The sequence below is a fragment of the Bactrocera latifrons genome, unplaced genomic scaffold, assembly GCF_001853355.1.
Source record: "Bactrocera latifrons isolate USDA-ARS-PBARC rearing strain unplaced genomic scaffold, ASM185335v1 scaffold_359, whole genome shotgun sequence".
Lineage (NCBI taxonomy): Eukaryota > Metazoa > Arthropoda > Insecta > Diptera > Tephritidae > Bactrocera > Bactrocera latifrons.
In genome coordinates, this window is record NW_017537000.1 from 143,803 (window position 1) to 167,994 (window position 24,192).

Sequence of the window (24,192 nt, forward strand, 5' to 3'; positions counted from 1 at the left end):
AGGCAATCAAAAATCTGGCGAATACGTTGGCTGATGGACGAMGATTCTTGATTCGTGTTTAGCCAAAAATCAGTCACATTAATTCCCGAATGTGATGGAGCATTATCGTGGTGAAAAATYCATGCAGTTTCAGTATACAATTTCTCAAAACRACCAGAACGTTGGATTCCGCTTTGACTCTTTAACCTATTGGAACGAATTYTGGGTAAACAACCCCACGGCAATCAAAGGACCAAAGAGCATCTGCTTGATTTTTGTCCGACTTTGACGTGGTGTTTTTGGTTTCCGCGCATGTATGGAGCGCTATTGGCTAAATTATTGGCCATTGGCACATTGGTGGCCATGGGTTAGATTGTTGGGGAATTTCGACGCCATATTAATTTGTAATTGAAGATGATGTATAGAGATTACATCATATTAAAACATGTTTAGGATTGCATTCTTATATATAAAACACCCACAAATTGATTTTTCACAGAATTCACGGATCTCACGGACCGTTCTGGCTTTTTTCGGATATCTTACAATACCACTTCACATAACCTACCCAAACTTATTGTCCATTAGTTTTCTGCATGTCAGCAAATTAACTTTTCTACACTTCAAGATCGTGTTTTTTTCTTAATTAAGCAAAGGCAATGGTTGTTGGCTTCACTACATTTGACACTTGAATGCGCCGAATTGTACAATTATTGCAAAGAAATTTTCCCAAAAGACACATTAGACTAATATTGTAACGAAGGACAAGCCTTAGAGTGTGTTTTGATATAGAAAATGGTATTCATAAAAACATTTTAGCTGTTCAGCGCATGATTTTTAAACTCAGTCTATTTAATACCGATTTTAGATCAAAAGGTTTCAAACTCGACTAGCTATCACACTTGCGAGAGACCATTTTTYCAGCTGACGATAAATTTAAAGCCTAAAACATTAAATAAGTTCTTCAAAATCAGCCATAGAGTTGTCTACAAGTAGCCAAAAAGATAGAGCTAGTCTTAATTATACGAAGGCATTAGCATATTTAACAGTATAAGCACCTCAAATTTCGTATAAACAAGGCTACAGCAATGAACTTTCCTGCATTGCCAACCTAATTTATTTATTTATTTATGCATTGTTTTTAAATATTTGTTTAATGCGAGCAATTATGAAACGAGTTTGTCTATGCAAATTGATTTTAAAAAAATTAAAAACCTGTACCAATTTAAAAAAGCTTTAGCTCAAAAGCCGTAAAAATATTCAAATATGTGTGAAGAAAGTCTAACTTATATGTGATTAAGAAATGTTTGTGAAAAATATATTCATACCTATATGGGTCTACATCATGTATGTACAATATGCAATCACTAACTTGCAATTCTCAAATGCAATTTAAATCATAGAAGTACGTCATATCAATTCACATTTTTACACACTCACACGTTAACAGAGTTACAAACTACAGCAGCGACAAGTGCTAGTCGAACAGCCAGTTCGCATACGAAGCAAAGTATTTGCGAAAAAGAATTGGCTGCACTGAAAATGAGTTCATGTCGAGAGCGGAACTAACATAAGCTAAAAACGGTTATAAATATGAAACTCTCAAGACTTTAGTCGTGAGAATATTATTTCAAGATTCACAGTATTTCAGTATACGGCCACTCTTTAAGGAATTTTTAAATTAATATTTATACTACTAAATACTTGAAATCAAATCACAGTTTATTTCGATGTTCTCTAATATCATCAAATGAAACACATTTTCGTTAGTAAAACTCAACATAAATAGCTTTTGAAATGTATACAAATATTTAGCCCACTCTTCTACTATAAAAAATACATRTTCCTATTTATGTGACCGTCACTGTACATTGATAGGTTTTTATCAGTGTGTAGAACAACGAAATGCCACAATTTCTTACAGATAAAAATTGAATACAATAAAATTACTTAGCGTTTTTATTTTGCAGTATCAGCAGGTCATTGCGTCGCGCGATACCGACAACGAATACGCTGAATTCTTTTCGTTTAAACGTGTTTACAAATATTGTCTTGTGCTTTGTACTCTTGGAAAAACAAAATGTTTTTTGCCTGGCTATTATTATGTAAACGAGGAAAAAAAAAATTGAAAACAAAAACTACAAATCTTTCATACTGTATAAATAAAATATATATACATACATAGATAGACATCTGTATATGTAACATACCTGTAATTGATAGCTTTTCTGCTTTTGTTTAAATTGTCTGGCCGCTTTGCAATTTTATGATAATGCATTTTTCATCCTTTATTGTTGAGTCTGTATAGGAAGGGTGCTATATATTTGCTTCTTTCAGTCTTTCTTTCCTTGTGCGGTAATCTTGGTTCAAAGTAGCATCTAAACCTTGAGCTCAGCAAAGAACCAGAGACAAATCTCGCAARTTAATACTCCACTAATACTGCTTTCACTTTACTAAAAAAGTTGACACACCTGTTTCTCACTTTAAAGTGTTCTAAACGATTTTCGATAACTTTCAGTGAGAAAACAGATCCAGTAAGCAATGCTTTTCTATTGGCGATCATTTCTTAAAATTCTCAAGATGAATATCAGTGTGATCGATAAGATAACWAGTGTTCTAAATTMAAAACGGTCCCAATTACTCTATACTTATCGTAGTACAATGTATAACAATGTATATAAAGATCTTGGGTTCACTTGTCGCATCTCTCTCTCTCTCTCTCTCTCTCTCTGTAGCAGTCATTTCTTAAACACTTGAGGAGTTCTTAAAGTGAATATCAGTTATCGATAAGATAAAAAGTTTGGAAAAACGGTCCCAACTACTTTGTACATATCGTGTATATAGATCTTGGGTTCACTTGTCGTATCTTTCTATCTCACTGTCTCACTCTCTCTCTGAGAACAACCAATATTTCCTATTTTGATGATGAACTGTTTATCAAATTATATCCGCTCAAGGTTACTGCCACAATTTTCAAACATTTTTACCAAGGTTGCTCTTCATTCGCTCCAATAATGTCAACATTTTATAGCTGTGAGAAAGATTGGTCAAGCTATCGTTTGTTGAGTACTGTCCATGAGCTCTGGCACTTCATAGACCTTTTCAAGCTTCCTGACCTTTTCAAAAGAAACATTGAGGCAGCAGTCARTTTACTAAGATAGAGGCACAACCGCTTTCAGACAGATGACCAACCATTCCRACAACAGACCGTAAACTCAATAAGACTAGTATGGTGGTTAGCGAAAGCGATATCTAAAAGTGAAAAGTTTTAAACCGAACTGTAACGGAAAGTTATGGTCACATACTAAAGTGGGTAATTGAAGACGGTTATATATATGTAGTCCAACAAGGACTAATCTAATCTAAAAAGTACTGGTATTTTAGAGTAAGAGGTTAATAAAGACAAAAACTAGCTATATGTGCTATATGTGAAATAAGTGCCACTGGTGCGGAAGACTTAAGGGGTTATATATATTGTATTGTTCGAAAATATCGAAAAATTTTTTGTTCTCTCAAAGTATAACCTTTTGAGATTACTTCTTCCAAATTTCATAAAGAGCTGAGCACTATAGCCAAAGTTACAGCTGTCAACAACGCGCTCCTTCCATGTGCCCCCAAGTAAGTGCCGACCGTTTAAATTGATTATTGATTATTACAAAGTGAAGTTTTTCAAAAGGTTCTATTGCAGTGGACAAGGACCATGTGACCTATCGATCTAATTTTTTGCAGCCTACTTAAAAATTTCAATATATCATACTAGGATGAAAAATGAATTTTCATTTGAAACGCAAGTTTTTTCTGCATGAAATAACTGAACTTAGAGAAGAATCGAGGGACCGTATAAACTATTGTGAAAACTTAAAATAATAGTGGAGTGGTTCTCTTGAAGGTAAGMCACTCGGTGGTTATTCGAAAAAGCTACAGGTATCTCATAGAAACGTCAACTTGAATCTCAAAGAAGTGGACAAATAGTAAAAGGTCRCTACTGCAAAATTAGCCGAACACATAGCAAATAGACCACAAAAGAGTAATCATTCATAAWCAATGCTAAGAATTTTAAACGATAACGGCTTCTGCAACAGGTTCCACAATAGAACAATATACAAGACAAACCATTTAATCAGAATAAAACAAAAATGTTGTTTAGAATTCTCCAACATACAGAAAAAGTAATGGATTTTTGCAAAAAAGTTTTTATTTCCAGATGAGTCAAACTTTAACACATTTGCAAGCGGTGGAAGAAAAAAAGTTTAAAGCAAAACTAAGACTGCGCTTGAACCGAAGAATTTAGTACTAATCCTAAAGCACGATGACAGCAGCATAAGGGTTTGTAGAGCTGCTGCGGCCTCTAAAGTTGAAATGTAGCCTTTAGTGGGGATATGTGGTCAATTAGAGATTCCAAGCGAAGCCAGGTCCTTCTCCATCAACGTAGTGGAGGTCCTCCTCTTCCTCTGCGTCGAATACTTTCAGAGCTGCAGTGTTTTCGAACGTCACTAAAGAGCAATAAGAGGGTAGTATGGATCCTTATAAGAAAACATCGCTATTGGAACATAGAACATACTAGTAATTTGATAGCTTTGGTGGATAATTAGACCCCGCTTCTAGTTGAATCTACCAATATGATATCGATTCAAAGCACAGGGTGTAAATTATGCTTTATTATGGTCGCAAGACAATTAAAGGTACCATCTAGAATCACAATTTTGAAYTTATTTGAATGTGTCTAGGAAATTTTCAGGAAAGGCGTTAGAAAAAAAAAACACACTTTTACCGTTTTATACTGAAAGAACGCATAGTATGAGTTTGGAAGAGCATGACATCTGCATAGTTGCCAAATTTAATAGAATGGCTGCCAAGGCGGCTTCAGACAGTTATAGATGTAAGATCTCAAAGAGTTATTGATTTAAACGGGCCCAATTAAATCATAAAATGCAATAATACCTGGAATTACATCCCCTTGAAAAAATTGAGAGTGAGTAGAATTTTGCTCGCCACTATTACACACATGTCACATTTTGGTATTTCTACCTGTCAAAAATATGATTTTTTCTACCTAATCAACACTTCAATTTTTATTTTTTTTTTTTTGATTTTTTTTGAATATTATGCAAAATCGAGTTTAGTGTTAATCGAGTGTTTTAATTGCAAATTTTTACTTAAATTGTATATATTTAGCTTGGTACTAAATTTGCATGTGGGTTGAGGAAATGCAAGTCAAAATCCAACGCAAATCAARTATTTCGTTTTGTGCAATTTTATTGAAAATAATTTTGATAAATATTCGAATAAAGGAGGAAAATATCAAATCGAGCGTTGCAAGATGCAAATTCAAAACCAAAACTGCCAATAATTTGCGTTTGTAATCATTTTGGTAATAAACTATGCATTTTATAAAAATAAACACTTGTGGGTGCCAGCAATATACATTAGAGAGGGTCGATTTGTTTTTTTTTTTTTAATTAAATCACGTTTATGGGAAATGTTCTATTGATCATGCTGAACAGCTTTACCTGAGAGTCTAGAGGGTTTCGAGCCAGCGATTTTAAGKTGAAATTTGAAAAATCTGAATAAAAGGCTGTATGGCAGATATGTGATATAGATGTACGATCTTGCTGATACCGACATATGATCCGTAACATATCATAATGCATTTACATATTAAATTTCATTGCGATATCTCAACAATTTACGAAAAAATTTTTATAATCGCTAAAAACTCCGCCTTAAGGTGTGTACGGGTTTCAAAAAATCGATTTTTTTTATCSTCTTATTAAATTCTACAACAACTCTAGAATATTATCCAAAATTTTCAAGTTGATCCGAGTATTAGTTTCGGAGATACAGCCTTAAGGTCTTGTGCACTCGAGGCTAGCTAGGGTAAGTGCGCCGTCTTTAAACGCGTTTTTCTCGAAACCGTGTTTTTGAAGTTGGTTGGCAAGATTTCTCGAAAACTACTATACCGATCTTAATGAAGTTTTACACAGGTCTTTGAGATTCAATTCTTAAAGCCCTGAACGAGGGATTTTTTTTCGATTAAACTACATGAAAAAAAAATGTCGCGGAATTTTCACCGAATTTTTTTTTTTTTTTTTTTTGTTAAAATGTCTGCAAAAATGCAATTTTTGATTTTTTGTTTACATTTTTTGTATTCATTCAAGTTCTAAATTAAGATTTTAACTGGAATACGATTTTTTTCACTTTAGATGATCCTGTAAGAAGTTATCCTGCCAACGCGAGCGCAACTTTTTTCCGACCGATTGCCGGATATGACGTCTCAATGGCCGAGCTAAAAATATTTTTTCCAAAATTACAGCATTTATTTGTTAATAGTGTATGTCTTTAACAATAGAAAATTCTAAAAAAAAAAATTTTCATTTTTATATGAGAAAAAAATTGTYGAAAAACGCTGTTTTTTACCCGAACCCATGTAACCCCTTAATAACCGATTTTAGACCCGCAGTCTCTTAGACAAAGTTGTGCAGCATGATCCGTAGAACATTTCGTGCATACGTGATTTTATTGAAAAAAATCGACCCGATATAATGTATTTGTATGTAGAATATTGGTGGCATTCACAAGGCCATCTGCTCCTTTCAAAATTTATCGCAAACGCGATTTTTTTTTTTCTTTTTTTAATTTTTAAATTTTTTTGTTTTTTGGTTCCCTTTAAAGCGACCCGCTCTAATATACATACATATTATTAGATATTATTAGATTTTGCAATAATTTACTATTGGCTACGGCATTTGCAGCGCTAAAATGTTTACTTTACTGTAATTTTATTATATTTAAACAAAGTCTGTGTGTGTTTATTGCGAAAATAACKCRCATTTTCTACGGTTGTATGTGTGTWWTATATAAAACGCGACTTGAAATTGCAATCTGCCTTTGATATAAAAACAAATATTCGTGTCAACAACACTTTTAATGCCATTTAAATACAATTCTCTAAGAACTAAGTCAGAGAAGAATGTGTTGTGCGGAATATTTAGAAAGAAAGAAACCAAACAAAGCAGCAAATGAAAGCAATTATGTAAATATCGGACTAAAAAGCGACGCGAATTCTTCCATATCATTTTACATTCACCTCACAAAGCACTGCAAACGTACATATGTATGTACATACGCTCAGCGCACAACTCGCGCCGCGCAACCGCCTGCCAGAGCTTACAATAATAAACTGACCGGCCAACCGCGCCGCTCGCCGCACGCTTTTCGGCACACCTGCCCAATGCGGAGCGCTACTGTTCGGCGCAACACCTTTTTGCACACAAYACAAACATATACACACACATACATATATGTGTATGTATGTGGATCGCATTAACCCATTTCAATTTATAACAGTATTGAATTAAAACCACACAAACACATGCGCGCTGTCAYCCCTTCGCTGTATTTCGCACACTAATTTATGGCCACACGTTTTGCTTTTCGCACACCAAGTACTCACCTCCGATGAATCTGTTGAACGCCGCCAGCCTTGCGCCATTTCGAATGGATCGACCACGGTCTCCTCTTCGATGACACCATCTGGCGTTGCACTCTCCATTATATACACCARGTCCACTTGTGCTTGCGGCGCTTCCGGTACMCTATKGTGYGCCTGCATATCCACATCGTCGTCGTCGCCATCGTCCAGCAAAGCGTTCATGTCTATTTGCGCCGCCAAACTAAGGTCGAGCGTGTCGCGTGTGCMCATTGCAAYGGTCGCGGTTTCGCTTTCGTTTTCAAACGCGTGCACAGTGTTATTGCCGTCTTTGACATTTTGCACTGGCGTTGTCCARGGCGATGGTGTTGGTGCCGGTGTTGGCGGTGTCTGCGTGTTGGTGAGTGTTTTGTATTTACCCAAAGTCCCATTACATTTCGCTGATGGCGCTTCATTCCAACGGCATAGCTTGCGCGGCTTATCTTCGCCTTCGCCGCTACCATTTACAACAGCTGTGCGACGCCGATGGCGCTGTGGATAACGACGCGGTGGGGGCGAGACTTGTGCCGTGGCATTAGTCGCGGAGTCGGTGTCAGTGTCACTGCCAACGTTGGCGTCGGCGGCATCGCGTACAACGGCGTTGTTATAGTTGCAATTGAAAGCGCACTCGTCACCGCCATCAATGCACTCTACATCGATATCGAAATCGTCGTGGTCACCGTTACCGTCACCGTCGGCAGTGTGATTGGCAATGGCAGCTATGAAGGCAGCGTCGTCATCATAATCATTATAGGTTTCCAATTCGGTTTCGTTTGGTGTTTGTGTGCTCTGCTCACACTTAGCTTCGCCACCGCACGCGTCCGTTTGCTGATARAGCGCGCTCACACGCTCCGCATGCACCTCGCGTATGTGCTCGATGAAAACRTCGAATTGCAGACAAATGCCGGCACAGAAGCGACAATTCATGCCGTAGGTTTGCGCATCTGGAGACACGGTGATTTCGCCACATTTGCGAAAACAAGCAAAATCCTCCAGCTGCCAATTGTAGACTTGTTGAGCCAGCAAAGTCGACACAACACTCATCTTTGGCGGTCGAGTGTTTTKTAAGCGCGCGCGGACAAGGAAGTTGCTGAAATATGCGCCACGAAAAACACAAACAAACACACACAAACTCAAGCACGCGCTGGTGGTGATTTATGCACGGAAGTCGGCGCGCGTTATATAGACAATTAACGACGCAACGGTATATGTATGTATGTAATTCTAGAAGTAGACAGCGCAGTYAGCACTTCCGATCAACCCCAAATATCACGTAAATTACCGCAAAAACACGAAAAACACTAAACTTCGCACACATTCGGGACATTCACATAATTTGACGATTTCGTGTTTATTTCTCTAACGTCACTAATTTTTCCTACCGACTAACTTCCATTCCGTGCAATCTAAGGGCGTTCGAATTCCTTAGATTTTTATTAATTCCTCTTTGCACCACTTTAAATTCGACACACAACCATCCGCTTATGTTTAAAATGCGAAGGCTCTACGTAAACGCCCGTGCGTCGTGCCCGTTTTACTAACAGAGAGACCAGCCAACCGATTCAATGTTACTCGTTCCACTGCCGGCCGTCAACTAGTTCCAGCTGTTTGGTCGCAACTTCGGCATAGCGTAGTATACACGAATACACAAAATTGGAAAACACTTTCTGCGMTGCGGCGCGTCACTGCTATAGACRCGCGCCAAATCGTTGCGTTGCTCGAAATGCTCGCATACAATGGTTACGCAGTGTTTATCAAGCTTTTTTTTTGGGGGGCTGTTGATAGTGACTTCTCAACTACCGACAACCAAACGACAAACAGCACAGCACAAACAGTAATGGCAGCAGCAGCGCTACCGTTTTAGGGGTGTGTGAGCGAAGTTGGAATTCAACGCACACATGGCACACGCGTACACACAAATACATACAGATATGCATGCGAGTAAATGGCATGTTTGAGCGAAAGTAGGTAAAGTGGCATTAACGGGAAAACAGGCTTGTTGTTGATTGCTGCTTGGCGCTCAAATGCTGAGGATCTTACTTGAAATTGTTATGTGGCAACACAGAACGCAGCTTAATTTCAACGGCCTTGTGATTACACTCACTCATTTCTTCAAGCGTGTATGTGTATGCGTCTAAAAAATAAGTATTATCGTGTCTTCTCCTTGTCATTAAATACGTTATTTATTTCCTGTTATTTCACTGTTACAACGTTACATTTCATGGAGAGCCTCAGCTGCGTGTAAAATAAATTAATGAGGATTCATTTTTCAACATTTTTCAACAAATATTTTTGTTATTCTGCAAAATGATATGGAACAGTTGGAAAGTGTGCTCGATTAACTTGACTAATTAAGGCCCAATTTTCCTTAATTCTACAATTAATTACAATTCTTTTGCAAGCAACAGGTGTGACAATGGAATCAACCAGAAGTGTTGCTAAACAACCATTAAAAAGCTCCATTTTGCTTCTACAACGAAACAGACGCTGAACATTACTCACCAGCAGTCCTTTCGCACCAAGCTTTCAGGTTTGTGGTGAGTACGTTTGGTGTTAACAATAAATGGGAGTTTGAAAACTGCTTTTGTGGTGGTAATGGATTATAAAAGGTGCTTCTTACAGACAGAGATACACTCGGAGATTCGGCATGAGCGGTTCAGTAGTAATCCCTAAGGCACAAACGTGTTCTAGATAGGCAACTGGCRTTGAAGGGGTTTTGAAAAATTCGAAATTTTTATCTTACAACTACTAGCCTTGAACGCTGATGGAAGACTGCATAACCACGCTATCACTAGCATCGAATGTTAAAACTGGTATGGGTGATAGGCCACAGCGGAATCGCGAACCACACCGTTATCGGTAWAATGGGAGCGGATCGGTGCTCCCTTATCCGCTTGCGGTCTACTATTAAATAGCTAGGATTCGGAAATTTGGTCAGCGCTGAGAAACAATCGGTACATGCGCTGTCGCAAATCCTTCGAWTTTCCTGTAAAGAAAAAGTCATAAGTAATAAGAGCGAGTATTTCTGTAAACCAAGTCTCATTTAAGGGGTTATACTACTGTGGGCAAAAAATAGTAAGACTTTTTAATTTTTTACTTTTTAATTCCGCGCGAAAATACATGCGTCGAAATATATTTTTCTAAGGACAAATTTCTGGTGCGGGAATGTTCAGAATGTTGGAAAAGGSTTTTAGTGATAATTGYTTGTCGGGAGCAAGTGTTTTTGATTAGTAAAAATTAWTCAAAGAGGCTTGACGACGAACCACGTCCAAAACAACCATCAWTATCAACTGATGATCARCACGTCAATAAAATAAAGGAATTGACGATTAACAGTCAGAGATCTTACTGCCATCTTTGGAATAWCGGAAGGATCAGTGAAAGCCACTTAGAAAGATCATTTAGACCTAARAAGWGTGAAAGCACGATTGATTTCAAAATCACTAAATTTTTTTCGWATTCAGTATCGYATTAACGTCTGTGAAACCATGCTTTCCGACTACCAGGATGTCATGAATTGTACTATTACTGGCGWTGAGTCCTGGATCTATGCTTACGAYSCTGAAATAGACGTTCAATCGGCCAAATAATGTGGTTAAGKTGAGCCRAAGYCGAAAAACCACGTCAAAGCAGTTCAAAAATCAAGATAATCAAGGTATGGTACTCTTCCTTCCGACTGGCCAAACTGTCAAAAAGGAATAGTATTTGAGTGAAATGTGTCATTTGCGTGAAGCTATTCGTAAAAAGTTGATGCAATTAAGGGTCGACAACACTATAATGAACTGTCACATACTGCATTGATTTTTCTTGAGTTTTTCGCCAAATTTTCAACCAATATCGAGCCGCAACCATCTTATTCACSTAYTTAGCTCCGTGTGACTTCTTGCTATTCAGMAAACTAGATCGACTGCTTCGGGGAAATCATTTTGAGTCAATTGAAGATATTAAACGTGAATCGCTAAGCGCATTGAAGGCTCTTCCAGAAACTGACTTTAACAACTGTTTCGAGGATTGAAAAAAAAACATTAACAATACACTTGTGTGAAGCAAGGGGGATTATTTTAAGGGAAACGACATGGAGTGTGAGGGATAAATTAAGTATTTTAAAATTATGAGCAAAATCTTAATATTTTTTGCTCATAGTAAAATAAAATGCATCGGCTTTGCATATAAACAGTTTCCAAACTCATATAAGGAGACTTATAAACATCGTTCTTTTAGCAGCTATAAATTTCATCACTCTCTGGAATTTTTTTAGGACGAAAATGCTGCATATGATATTTAAAATGCGAATTCCATTATCCAAGTGTCTGATATAACATCCTAACCATCCTAYACACTCCTTGCATGTGGACCAAAATCCACGTCAGTATTTTTCTGTCAACATTAATGGATCTTGCGTCTGTTTAAGCCGAAGAGRGCTAACATTAAAGAAGCACAGATAGTCAAAATACGCATGGAAATTACGTCTAGACCCCCTCGGACCACAGTGGTAAACGCCCATGCTCAACTTTATTGGTGCACTTGGTRGTGGACACAAAAATTCGACTTTTTATTACTTCGACATGTACATACAAATGTATGTATGTATGTATGTACATACATATGTATATGCTACTATGTCCTCTACTCTGCATGTAAAAGAATGGGTTTTCCGCTCAGGCTTGTAATCTTTTTTCACTTTCCTAATATTATTATCATTTTTATTATTTTTTGTTTTTTCTGTTTTTTTTTTTTTTTTTTTTAGTGCACAGTACCAATCACAAATGCAGTCTGCGCTATGCGAAGTGAAATTAAAATCGAAATGGCCACGCGCCTTCGACAGCGACCAGTTTATAGTTGCGTGCAAAGAAATTGTGTTGCAAGTTTTTTTCGACCTTTTTTAAATTGAAATATAATAAGTGACTTTTAGTTTGATTTGATCGGGCAGTTTGTAGAGCAACTGTATATGCTATAGCCATTTGGCTATTCTGACAGGAGACAGGTGACATTTTGTCAGTTTTTTGACAATTTGGCAATTACTTTGAAATTTTAATAATTTACATGACATTTTGACAGTTTGTTTGACACTTTGGCAGCTTTTTTGACATTTTGATAGCTTTTTTGACGTTTTGACAGCCACTTTGACATATTTTGATCGTCACTTTGAAATTTTGACAGTTTACTAGACCTTTGGACAGTTTGGCTGACATTTTAATAGGTTGTTTGACGTTTTGACGGTTTGCTTGACGTGTTGACAGTTTGCCAGTTTTCACATTTTGACAGTTTTTTTACACAGTTTGTTTGGCATTAATGTATTTTTGCATGACAGTGTGTTTAACAATTTAACTGTTTGCTTGACATGTTGATGTTGACAGTTCGTTTGACCTTTTGTCGTTTTTCATTCATCCAGTTTCTTGTACACTCATATATTTTGTAAGATTTTTGCAATCATCATTATCGTCTTTTAATGCCTATACAAAACTATGCAATTATGCCATTTTTAAGCACATATCTGTGCATGTAATGCACACATAGAACTCTTCATAGGAACTGAAATAAACAAACCAGCTTGCGCATTTATTATCAACGTAACAAGCGGATAAGCGCACATATCCGTTACCACCCAGGCGGAATTCCATAAAATGTTTTTGGCATGACATCAGTCATGACATGTCAGTAAGTCATAAATTGTTAGAAATTATAGTACGCATTAAACGCATAAAAGATTATCAGATTGGTAGGAGCAGTAGACAAAAAATATTACAAATACAGTTGTCAGGTGCAGTGGTAAAAGATAATTTAACATGCAAATTTATTTGTGTTTTTTTTTTTTTTTTTGCAATTTTTCGCGCTGTCAGCACAGTTTGAGAGGAACTGTGCGCTGTAATAGTTATAAAAAGCATTCGAGTTGTGTTTACCACTACTAATCGGTTAGTTCGATATAATTTATTCTTTAATATTGGAAATAGTATATCAGTTATGTAAGTGTTCAGGTTCCTAGTTGGTTTGCGATAATTAAAGACACATACGCGAAAATTATCTGACATGTGTTAGCAAGCGGATCTTATTGTACCAAGCAAGAAATTTAGTTAGAGCGAAGATGATATGTGAAGGTGTATAAGAAACTGTGAAGAACCAATCGCGAATTCAGAGGAAGGAAATGGAGAAAACTTATCTTTACATGATTATTTCTTAATTTATTAGGATCTGTCAGTTAAGTATTGTTCATAGACTTAAATAAATAATAAAAAAATAACAATAAAAAAACAGGGTTTTAACCAAAAGTAGGAGTATCGGTTAGTTAACCAGAATTTAACTGACAGTTAGCAGCCATCTGACTGATAGTTACCAGCTATCTATCAGCTAAGTTCTTTTTAACACAATTATTTATCGAAAGCAGGAGTCCCTGTTAGTTAACCAGAACTTAACATACTATTAGCAGCCATCTGACTGACCATTAGCAGCCATTTTCAGTTAATTTCTGGTTAAAAATGGTTCTTTATCGAAAACAGAAGTCTCGGTTAGTTAACTAGAACTTACCCGACAGTTGATCTGTGATCAAACTTTATGAAAACGGTCATAAAACTATTAATTAACATAAAAACAGCACAAAAAACTTTCTCAAAAATTCAATACAATGTTTTCCTACAGGGTATCTATACTAGTTTGTATGTATGTACATAAATAACTTTTGTGAATCGCGAAAATTGTCCATATTTTCAGAAATAAACGAGCGGTGACTTGGCAAATGCACTTTCTTCCCACTATATAGATACAATTATATATATACATACATATCTACAACACAACCTAAATGTGTATTCATGCATATGTATGTATACGTATAGCTGTGTATTTATAAATACAGAAGTGCACGCCCGGAAAATGTGCATATGCAGTTCAGTAAAAACTTGTGTTTCATGCATACACACACCCACACGCACACATGCATGTAATATAATAAATTATTGACCAACAAAAGTTAAGGTCAAAGAAACTGCTTGTGAAGGCCAATCAATTGCAATTAGAGGTGCACCATGAATAAAGTTCTTTGTATTTATGTTTGTAAGTAGCTACTATAATTTCCTTTTTGACGGTCAGAATGCGTAATGACAAAGAAAGACAAGGATAGTGGGCACAATATGSATAAATGAAGTAATGTAGTTTATGAATGTAAATATAGGGAAAGGACGACATACATATACATACATATGTATGTACATTGTACACATATGGTAATTGCATATTTTAGTATGCATGTTAGTTGTTTGCATACATACATTCTTGAAGATATCGCGTCTAATAAAAAAAAAATTTCATACAAGGACTTGATTTTCATCGATCAGTATGTATGATAGCTATATTTTACAGAGGTCCAATATAGCGGATTCCGACAAACAAGCAATTTCTTGGCAATAATAGAGCTTGAGCAAGAGTTCTGACCGATATCTCACAGACTGAAGGTCTAGTTCTCGTACATACAGTATATACCGACAGACAGTTAAATCGACGCAGCTCGTTASACTCATCATTTATATGTGTACACATGTATGTATGTAAGTATTTACGTTTATATATTTATATAGGGTCTCCGATCTTTATTTTTGCGTGGCACAAACTTATTGACATACATAATATATCCTGTTCAAACATGAATATATAAAATTAGATACATAAGCAGCCACATTTCATATAATCGATGAGGAATTTCAAACCTCATATGTATTTCAATCCGCACGCAGGTACACACATATGTATGTATGTATGTATGCATATTTGTCTATATGCACATATGAACAAAACAATACATTGTAAGGAATACGAGTGATTTCCTAAATCAGATTTCATAACAACAGATAAGAAAATAGTTCGAAACCGAAATGCATTTTCATTCAATTTATTATGTCAGTTTGTAAAAGATTATTTCTTTACCTGTCAACTACAACAACTGATAAGGATAGTGCATTGATACTGATCGATACTAATATAATATATAATATGAGCACAGTTATCGATAACTGCGGCGATTGCACTCACAAAGACGAGAAACTAATTATTTATTATTTCAATTATAATAAGTAGGTGATTCAACTATATGACTACATTTTAAAAATATATAACGATATAAAAAATCGGCAGTAATAGACTTACCACTTTTGTTTTGTTCTTTTTATACATGCATACACCACTGCATTAATCCATCACTCACATTACACTGTTTCATTGCCATCGTTCCGTTTTAAAACCGCTACCAACAGCAACTACATTACTTGTGTTTATACATGTGAATTTTCAGCTGGTTATTTAACCATATTCATTTAAAACTGGAAATATGCAAAACTGCACAAATTTATTCCGTATCATGCCAGTGATTGGCAAAAGTTGTCGCGGCATAAGCACTACAACACCACTTGATGGTAAACGTAATTTTCGCAAATTTCAAGTACCCAACAAACGGGGTACACGYAGCGTCAAGGAAGCACAAAAAACACTAGCAAATCCTCCAGTACCTATTGATAAGCGCGGTGTACGGGACACGGGCGTCATGGTTGATGGCAGATTTGTTGAAATTCCAGAACGCATACCCGAATTAATAGTACCGGATTTAACTGACTGCAAGTTGAAACCGTACGTGTCGTACAAAGCACCAGAAGTAATTCAATCAGAGTTTACCAGCTTGGATTTGTTCAATGCTGTTTATTCTAAGAAGATAATTGAGGATTTCAAAGAAGGAAAACTTAATGATGATGGTAGTCCTGTGACACCTTCAAAAGATGAGCAGTTAACTGCTGATGAGGCTTTAATACGCGCACGTAAAACCGGTTCAGATATATTCTAAAGCATATATTTTTATTATTAAAAGCAAATTAGCAGTGGTACCTATACTAACATAAGCTACAATCACTCCTGATAATATCTTTGCCGGTAATTGTATAGTTTTCGTAACCATTTTTCCGCCTTTAAGTCTGCATCACCAATGAACTGTAATGCATAAATAAACTATTTAAATAAAAGTTKTTGCTGAAATTCTATATTTTACTTACATTTGGGTGGAATATTTTCTCATCGGCTTTGGTGTCTTTTGATGCATCGGTAGGTTTTGGTAACTTCACTGTTTCCGATTCCAAATCAATAATCACCTTTTCCGGTATTGGCTTCTTTTCTGGAGCTTCTCTATCACGTGTGCTAAAAAATGTTTTTGGTTGAAACGCCTCCTCCTCAATGGCGTCCAAAGCCTTTCGCACCTGTGCGTCAATAGCATCTATACCTTTGAGGGTAGCAACGGCCAATGAAGCGGACGCTGTTGTGCGTGAATTCTCTTCTGAACTAGGTGCACGCGTACTTCGTGCTTGTGAACGGGATTTGTGTGAATTTCGACTGCTACGACTAGCTACAGAATAACTAGAGGAGGATGATGAGCTGCTACTGCTTGGACTGCGTCTTGAGTATTTTTTTGACTTCTTCGATTTTTTGCTTTTTTTCGAACGACTGCTACGGGAATGTGATCTGGATTTTGAACGATATTTCCGTGCGTAGTGACGATCTCGGTCCCTTTCCCTATCTCTCTCGCGGTCACGATCTCGTTCACGTTCACGATCCCGTTCCTTATCTCTATCTCGTCCACGATCTCGATCGCGATCTCGGCGAGAGCTCTTGGATTCACTCTCCCGCATTATTTATTTTAGAAATATTTTTTACCGGCAAAACACARTATTCGTTGTATGTGGACAAAAATTGGTTCAGAAATACATTGTCATTCAATGTTGCCATATTTTTTTACGTTACGAACTGTTTGTAGAATCTGTTTGGCACATTAAGTCAAATATAGGTATACAATGTTTTTCTCAAGTGAGGCACAATTTATGTATAACATTTATTAATAAGCAACATATACAGTATTATATATTTTAATTGAATCCTTAAAGCATCCATATTTTAAAAAAGTTTAATTTAAAATCTTACCAATTTGTGCTCCCAACAATCTCTCTTTCTTAAATTCCACTACTTTTTATAATATTGGCAACGTCAGCATAGCAACGCCGCCATCGCCATTTTTCTCTGTGTGAAAATTTTTATCAATCGAATTGAATTGTTGCGTGTGAAAATATAATTGCAATTTTAATTGAAAACTTGGATTTTTAACATTTTAAAACGCGTTTTGCTTGCCAAGAAGAGAAATGCGAGTAACGAAGAGTGATATAAGCTTAGAATTAGAATGTTGGGTTGAGGAATTATCCCCAGCACAATTAGCTGCATACGAGAAAGTGGCCAATGAGCATAATGCAATTAAAAATGCACTAAAATCAGCATTGACTAGCAATGAGGGTCGTGAGCTTTTCAATGGACAGGTATTTCAGGCGTATTCATTTAAGGGTAAAGTTTTACAGGAATTAAAAGAGGCCACATTACCACCGAAAAAACCGGCTAAAGTTGATGCACCTTCTACGACAGTGGGCGGCACACGCGGTGGTGCGCGTAAACGTCCATCTAACTTTGTATATTTAGAATCTTCGGATGAAGAGGAGGACGATGTGCCATTAGCGAAACGCATTGCAGTAGCTGCAGGCAAAAAAGGGTTAACGCCTGTTGCTAGTGGCACACTAGGAAACATTACAAAGGGAGCTAAAGGTCAAAAGGGCTTGCCCTCTACTTCGTCAGGGGCAATTGGTAAAAGTGGAAAAGCTGGTGCAAGCGGAAAAGGAACAACACCAAGTAAAGGTGATAAAAGCGCATCACCTACAACCCCGCCAACAAATTTCAAGCCATCAGAAATTAGTTCCGTCGGCGGTTTGGTTATCGGTACGGATGGTAAAGATGGAAAGGACGGTAAAGACCAAGGTAAAGAAACTAAACTTCAGGGCAAAACATTTCCATCTTTGGTGGTGTTGGCCAAACCTTGGCTCAAAGTTAAAGATATGTCAAGTACACGTAGCAAATTGGATTCCAAGGTAAAATTGGTGCTGATGTTGACACCAAACAAATTTACTGAATGGCTTATACAAGAGGGTCTGTTAAAAGCAGAACAAAAGTGCGCAAATCATCGCTCAAATGAGTTAAAATTGGGTGAGTTTATCGTTGTTGTTTGGAATATTACAAATAAATTGATATATTTCGTTTTTTTATGTTCAAATCTGAAAAGTTAATTTTCTTGGTAACTATTTAATAAAATCTTGCATTTTTAATTTCTAGGTGTTTATTCTGACGCCACAAAGTTTCCCTACACCGGCGGTTATGTTTGGATTAGTGAATGCTGTCCAATGCGTTTTGTTTCTGTATTTCACGGTTCCATATTTGAAGGCGCACCACATCCACCATCATGCATACTCAAACTAATTTATCATTGGTCGTGTCAGACAAATATACAAAACGTCGTACAGTGGGTTAAGGTAGACAATGTCTATATAAAGGGTGTTTATACTTGGCTGCGTGCAATTTGCACATTAGCAGTGCATCAAAAATGTAAAAAGCTAGGCGGACCAGAACGATTTGTAGAGGTGATTAAATGATTATTATAAAATATATACATATGTATATATTTTGTTTTGTTTGAAAAACTGTGTGATTACATATATTTATACATTTTTTTTTCTAGGTTGGTGTTATCTCGTTGGGCACCACATCGCAGGATGGTCAACAGCGTCAAGTGAAAGTTGAAGTTTTAGGCGTTCTTGATTATGCAGAGAAAACCATACGACTGCGTGCCGTCGAACCGGTATCCGATGCTGACCGTAATTATAAAAAACGTTTTCAGACTATACTGGAGCCACTGCAACGTTGGGTGCATAAAGACAGTGTTATTTGCATTGATCTAACTGTTGATAAAATGACACTATACTCCATGGGCTTCAAAAACATTATACAAGCTGCCGCAACCGATAGCTCTGCCAAGCACACAAACTCCGCCGTAATGGATTACTTGCGTCGCATTGTGCCACGTATGTTCCAGAATACCTTGTCCCTGCTGTCGCGTCAAATGATCCAACAATTTTTGGATGAATTAGTTTGGCGTGAACAATTCGGCACATATGCATTGCAGGCTTTCAACAACATAACCTCACATATTGCAGAACAGACACGTATGAACACTAATGAAACGCTCACGCAACGCTTGTATCAGGTGCGTAGTGCGCCGGGCGCCTAAAAATKTTAAAACATTACACATTCATACTTACATGTAAATATATTTTTAAACAGGTTGCAACGAATCCCTTCAAGGATTGGAGCGTGCTGCCAGCAAATTATCGAGAGACGCCCGCAAATACAACACCGAAACGGTTGAAAAAACGTTAGTACCACATTTTAGCACATAAGGATGGCGACTATTATTTAACATTTGCAAACATGTTTTGGCGAAAGTAACGCCAGGACGCTTATATACTGCAACTAATATTGGAATAATCTTTTAATATTTTTTTATTTGACTAATGTATAAATTTTATTTATTTTTATTTCCTCGTTGCAGCGCTCGTTTAAAACCACAAGATGCAAGTTTTTTTTGCTAAATCATGTCTTAGTTTTAGCTAATGTGCTTAATCCTCAGGCCTTATACCTCAACTAGTTGCTAAGTACCACTCGAAAGAGCAGTATATTGTGTTGTCATTACATTTTTATTGAGCGAAAATTGTTGCAACGTTATATGTTACGATATTTCTTAAAATATTTTCATATTTAGAGTAAAAAATCTTTAAATAATTTCAATTACTTAAATCTTTCATAATTTGTGCTAAAAATTATAAACTTGGTGTATGATGCTTGAAGGTTTCATTCCAAAACAAAAAAACATAATAATTTTTGTTCCAAAAAAGTGTTACTTTAAATTTGCATATAATGCCAAATTTTAATAATTTGCCCAGTCTTTTGTTGTTACTGTGTTTTTTCACTTAATTTTGGAAAAAACCTTCAATGTTGTTCACGTTGCATAATAGCTATGTAATAAAAAGAAATTAGTCGTATTTATATACAAAAAGCATAATATCTTATTTATAAATAAGTGTAGTGAAGTTAAAATAATGGCTATTTGATTTTAAATAAATTTCTTGTTTTATTAAAAACTAAACAAACAAGACAAGCTTTTCTATTTTTATTTTTGGTGCACATTGACGATATTTACTCTTGGATTGAAAAGTTGTGATTGTTAAAAAAGTCTTCATAATCTTAAAAAAATCTTAGAAAAATACTTAGCTTGTGGTATTATGCTTTTTGTATGCGATTTTAACGCAAAATTTGATAAACTAAATAACAGTTGAGATATAAAGGCAAAAATTTGTTTTGAGGTTAGGAAGTAAATATGTAAATAAGAATAGAAATTATTGACAATCAAACGAGAAGTTGAGCTAACAAACACAGAATTTTTCACCAGAATATTTTCTTCTTTAAATGAAAATTTCATTTACAGTATTCTCTCTTGCTCACCACAGCTATTTTTGAATTTCAAACGCTAATCCAGTTAGACTACAACAATTAGTCTTGATAATACTTCCCAAATTTCTATTTAAAATTTTTTGACTACAATCTTGTTTACAGCTATCAACGAAGCTGATTACGTTCAACCGGAAAAAGTCAACTTGAAGACTATTAAGAAAGAGAAACCCGATACACCGCGTCATGACACTTCATCGCCCGTTACAAGTGGTCGTCGCGGACGTCACGCAGCTGCTGCTGCAGATGATGATTACAAGCCGGAATCGAAGAAATCCTCGGCAAAAAATAGTAGCTCGTCAACGAGCAAAGTGCTACCAGCATCAAAATCCTCATCCTCTAAACATCATGCGTCTAGCGCTAGGTCAGAGCCCACTTCTAGCAAGAAATTGCTYGTCGAGGCCAARGTAAAAAAAGAAAAGGATCTTGAGGACGATTTAAAGGGTATTGAGGAATTATACTATGGCGTACGTGATGGTTTGGATGTAAATTTCGAGAGTTTTCCTTACAAGAATGACGCTGGCGCTGTTGTTGAGGCCACCAGTGTTGATTGCCCCATTTGCGATCTTACTGAGTCATTCGATTCAAATGAGAAATTACAAACACATTTAGTCTCACATATTATTGCCGATAAGGATCATCAGTTCCAATGTCTATTCTGTTTGGATAAACATCCCAGCGAGTCGGTACTCACTAAACACAATCAAATTATGCATCCACTCGAAACGAAGTCTGCTGCGTCAGCTTCTTACCACTGTTTGATCTGTCAGCAACGCTTCAATTCGTTACATCATTTAACGGTGCATTTGCAGAAGATGCATAATATGTTGGAATTGCCATATGTTTGTCAGGCATGTGGCTATCGTTCATCGTCGCATCGTGATGCAGTGCGTCATTTCTATGATGATCATAAAAGTCAGAATTTCTTGCAATGTCCATTCTGTTTGGATGTGAGTAATGCAAAAAAAATTTAGTTTTAATTGTCATAAACTCATTTTTCATTTTATTTACATTTTTTGGCAATTACAGATTTTCCGTTTCTCCTACAAAGGACATGTTAACGTTTCCAACATTGAAAACTATTTTATGCATCTTCGTGCCCATCTTAATAAGAAGGATATACAATTGCGCTGTCAAAAATGTGCACTCAGCTTTATCGAAAAGGGTAAGTGTTGAGAATTTAAAATTTTTTAGRTTATGTTTCATTTCATATTTTTTCCAAATAAATTAATATTCTCCATTGCTTGTGTTTTCAGGTGCATTAAAGCAACATTCGGCCAATCATCACACTAGCCTTTTGAAGAGCACGCAAAAGGTGATGCCACTGCTCGCCAACTCTATGCTTATTGCACCACCGAAGGTATGTGTGTGTTCCTGATATAATATATTAAATAGTTAATTTCTTACGTAATTACAGATACGCAGCCATCATCGGGAACCACTACCCTACACCGTAGTTTCGAAACTCGGCGAATTCTATGCATTCATTGATGGTTCCATTTGTGCGGAGTGTAATTCTGAAATTCTAAGTGAAGAGCATTTCAGGTACTTTGGTGCTTCTACATTAATTTTTGTGCAAATTTTAGTTTTACTTTCAACATTTCAGTGGCGTTATGAAATGCAATAAATGTAATTACAAATCGTGTTGTGAACGTGCTGTCTTCGAGCATGCGGCCGAGTGCAGCGGCGGTAGTGTTGCGCACGAAATTATGGAATTTCCACTACCAAATGAAATGCATTGTATTTGCGGCTTCTCCACATCGATTGGCAATAAGATGGCACATCATTTAGCCACATGTGGTCAAAAGTCGGCATATGCCTCAGTGGAGGCTGCCCAAGAGAACACCGTCAAACGCAATATGTTAGATATGTTGGGTTTGGTGAGACGCGATGGTGAATCTGGTGCCGAAGGTGATGAACAAGTTGGCGAACAAGTCAACGACACTGCAAACGAAACTGTAGTTAACGCGGCAGTAGAACCGACCGAATTGCAAGCACCAGAACCGGCAATGGACACCGATACAGTGCAACCAATACAATACGGTGACATGGAGGCTACTCCCTTATTGGATGGCCAAAACGTACAACAAGAGCAGCAGCCGCCGCAGCAACAAGCGCCGCCTACACTCGACAACACAGGCGTTGTGGATCAGCAAGCCGCCACGGCTTATAGCAGTCATATGGTTGATAGTGGCGATGTGCAAGCGGCACAATATCACATTGGCTTTGGACAGCCAGAGCAACAACATGCGCTTAATACATCCGATATTGATATGCCGTTAATTGGTGAGTTGGCCGATCCAAATCCGCCAGCAACGCCACAATTTTTAGGTGAAGTGCACACGCCTATGTTTGATGCGGTGGCAGCTGCTGAGCAACAGCACTATCATCAAATGATGCAGCAGCAGCAACAACAGCAGCATCATCATAACCAACAGCAATGAAAACGAATGAAACAGCGGCAACGTGACTACACATTGCCGTGGCAAAGTTATTGAGTAGCGCAAAGTGACGAATTGTGAGATACTATTAAACGAGAGTAAGTTTGTTAGGGATATTCACTTGGTGTATAAATTTTTCGTGCATCAACTTAATTCTTGCATAAGAATTTGCTGGAAAATGTAGTACATAATAATATCTACTACATTTTGCAACAACACTAAATTCTTGCATAAGAATTTGCTGGAAAATGTAGTACATAATAATATCTACTACATTTTGCAACAACACTAATAAATGTTGCATATTTGTTCTTTTGCATTCGTTGGCCATAATTTAAATTTACAAAGAATCTAATTTTTATTGCTTCAATATTTACAAATAATGGCAATGTTTATAATAAAATAAAGATTTTATCAAAACAGTTTTGGAGCTATTCACGGAGCTGCATATGACAGCAGCTTTGTTTGTTTACATTAAAACTCCAATGCATTGAAATTAACGCAAAAAGTTYTTATATATTATTCTTTTTTTAATGTGTAATATAAACAAGCTGGAGCTCCATGAAAACCTCCAAGAAACAAAATGCTTAACGATAATAAACTATAAAAAAAGAATATCTATAATAAAATTTCTCCTACAGTTCACATTTAAATATTTGAAAACATAGAATATTTATTTTTAAAAGTAAAAGAAACATGCGCAACATTTATACCGTTAGTGAATATCTCAATTACTTTCAATTGTCTCGTAAATGCTTTTGGCTTTATTTTACTAAATTTGATTTATATATGTATGTATGTATATATATATATATAAATATGTTTATAATGTCTAACCTAGTATGTGGTGCACTTTTAAGTTAATACAGGTTTGCATTTTGCTTGGAATTTCGCCGTTTATTG

At 36.5% G+C, this 24,192-nt stretch overlaps 4 protein-coding genes across 5 annotated transcripts in view; 2 read left to right on the forward strand and 2 right to left on the reverse strand.

The window, feature by feature from the left end:
- LOC108971765 overlaps positions 1-9,020 on the reverse strand; it is a 40,643-nt gene extending 31,623 nt beyond the window's left edge. The window contains exon 1 of the mRNA XM_018938036.1: positions 7,433-9,020. Within this exon, the coding sequence (XP_018793581.1) occupies positions 7,433-8,491 (1,059 nt within the window). The 5' untranslated portion in view covers positions 8,492-9,020. The remainder of the gene's footprint in view (positions 1-7,432) is intronic.
- Positions 9,021-15,656: 6,636 nt separating this feature from the next.
- On the forward strand, positions 15,657-16,456 carry LOC108971768 (39S ribosomal protein L41, mitochondrial). Its single transcript, XM_018938039.1, has one exon. It carries the CDS (start codon positions 15,762-15,764, stop codon positions 16,266-16,268), a length of 507 nt encoding a protein of 168 aa, XP_018793584.1. The 5' UTR covers positions 15,657-15,761; the 3' UTR covers positions 16,269-16,456.
- Positions 16,175-17,167, reverse strand: LOC108971767 (serine/threonine-protein kinase prpf4B). 2 transcript variants are annotated; one of them, XM_018938038.1, is made up of 3 exons: positions 16,474-17,167; positions 16,320-16,411; positions 16,175-16,264 (listed from the first exon to the last, which is right to left on the reverse strand). In XM_018938038.1, exons 1-2 carry the CDS (start codon positions 17,101-17,103, stop codon positions 16,331-16,333), a joined length of 711 nt encoding a protein of 236 aa, XP_018793583.1. In that variant the 5' UTR covers positions 17,104-17,167; the 3' UTR covers positions 16,175-16,264; positions 16,320-16,330. The 2 variants fall into 2 exon arrangements, with proteins under 2 accessions (XP_018793583.1, XP_018793582.1); XM_018938037.1 differs by having other exon boundaries at positions 16,259-16,411.
- A 312-nt stretch (positions 17,168-17,479) lies between these two features.
- LOC108971762 lies at positions 17,480-23,662 on the forward strand. Its single transcript, XM_018938033.1, has 9 exons — positions 17,480-18,493; positions 18,620-18,924; positions 19,023-19,547; positions 19,625-19,715; positions 20,954-21,798; positions 21,878-22,013; positions 22,105-22,208; positions 22,266-22,393; positions 22,455-23,662. The coding sequence occupies exons 1-9, from the start codon at positions 17,608-17,610 to the stop codon at positions 23,290-23,292; spliced, it is 3,858 nt and encodes a 1,285-aa protein (XP_018793578.1). The 5' UTR covers positions 17,480-17,607; the 3' UTR covers positions 23,293-23,662.
- Positions 23,663-24,192: the final 530 nt, after the last annotated feature.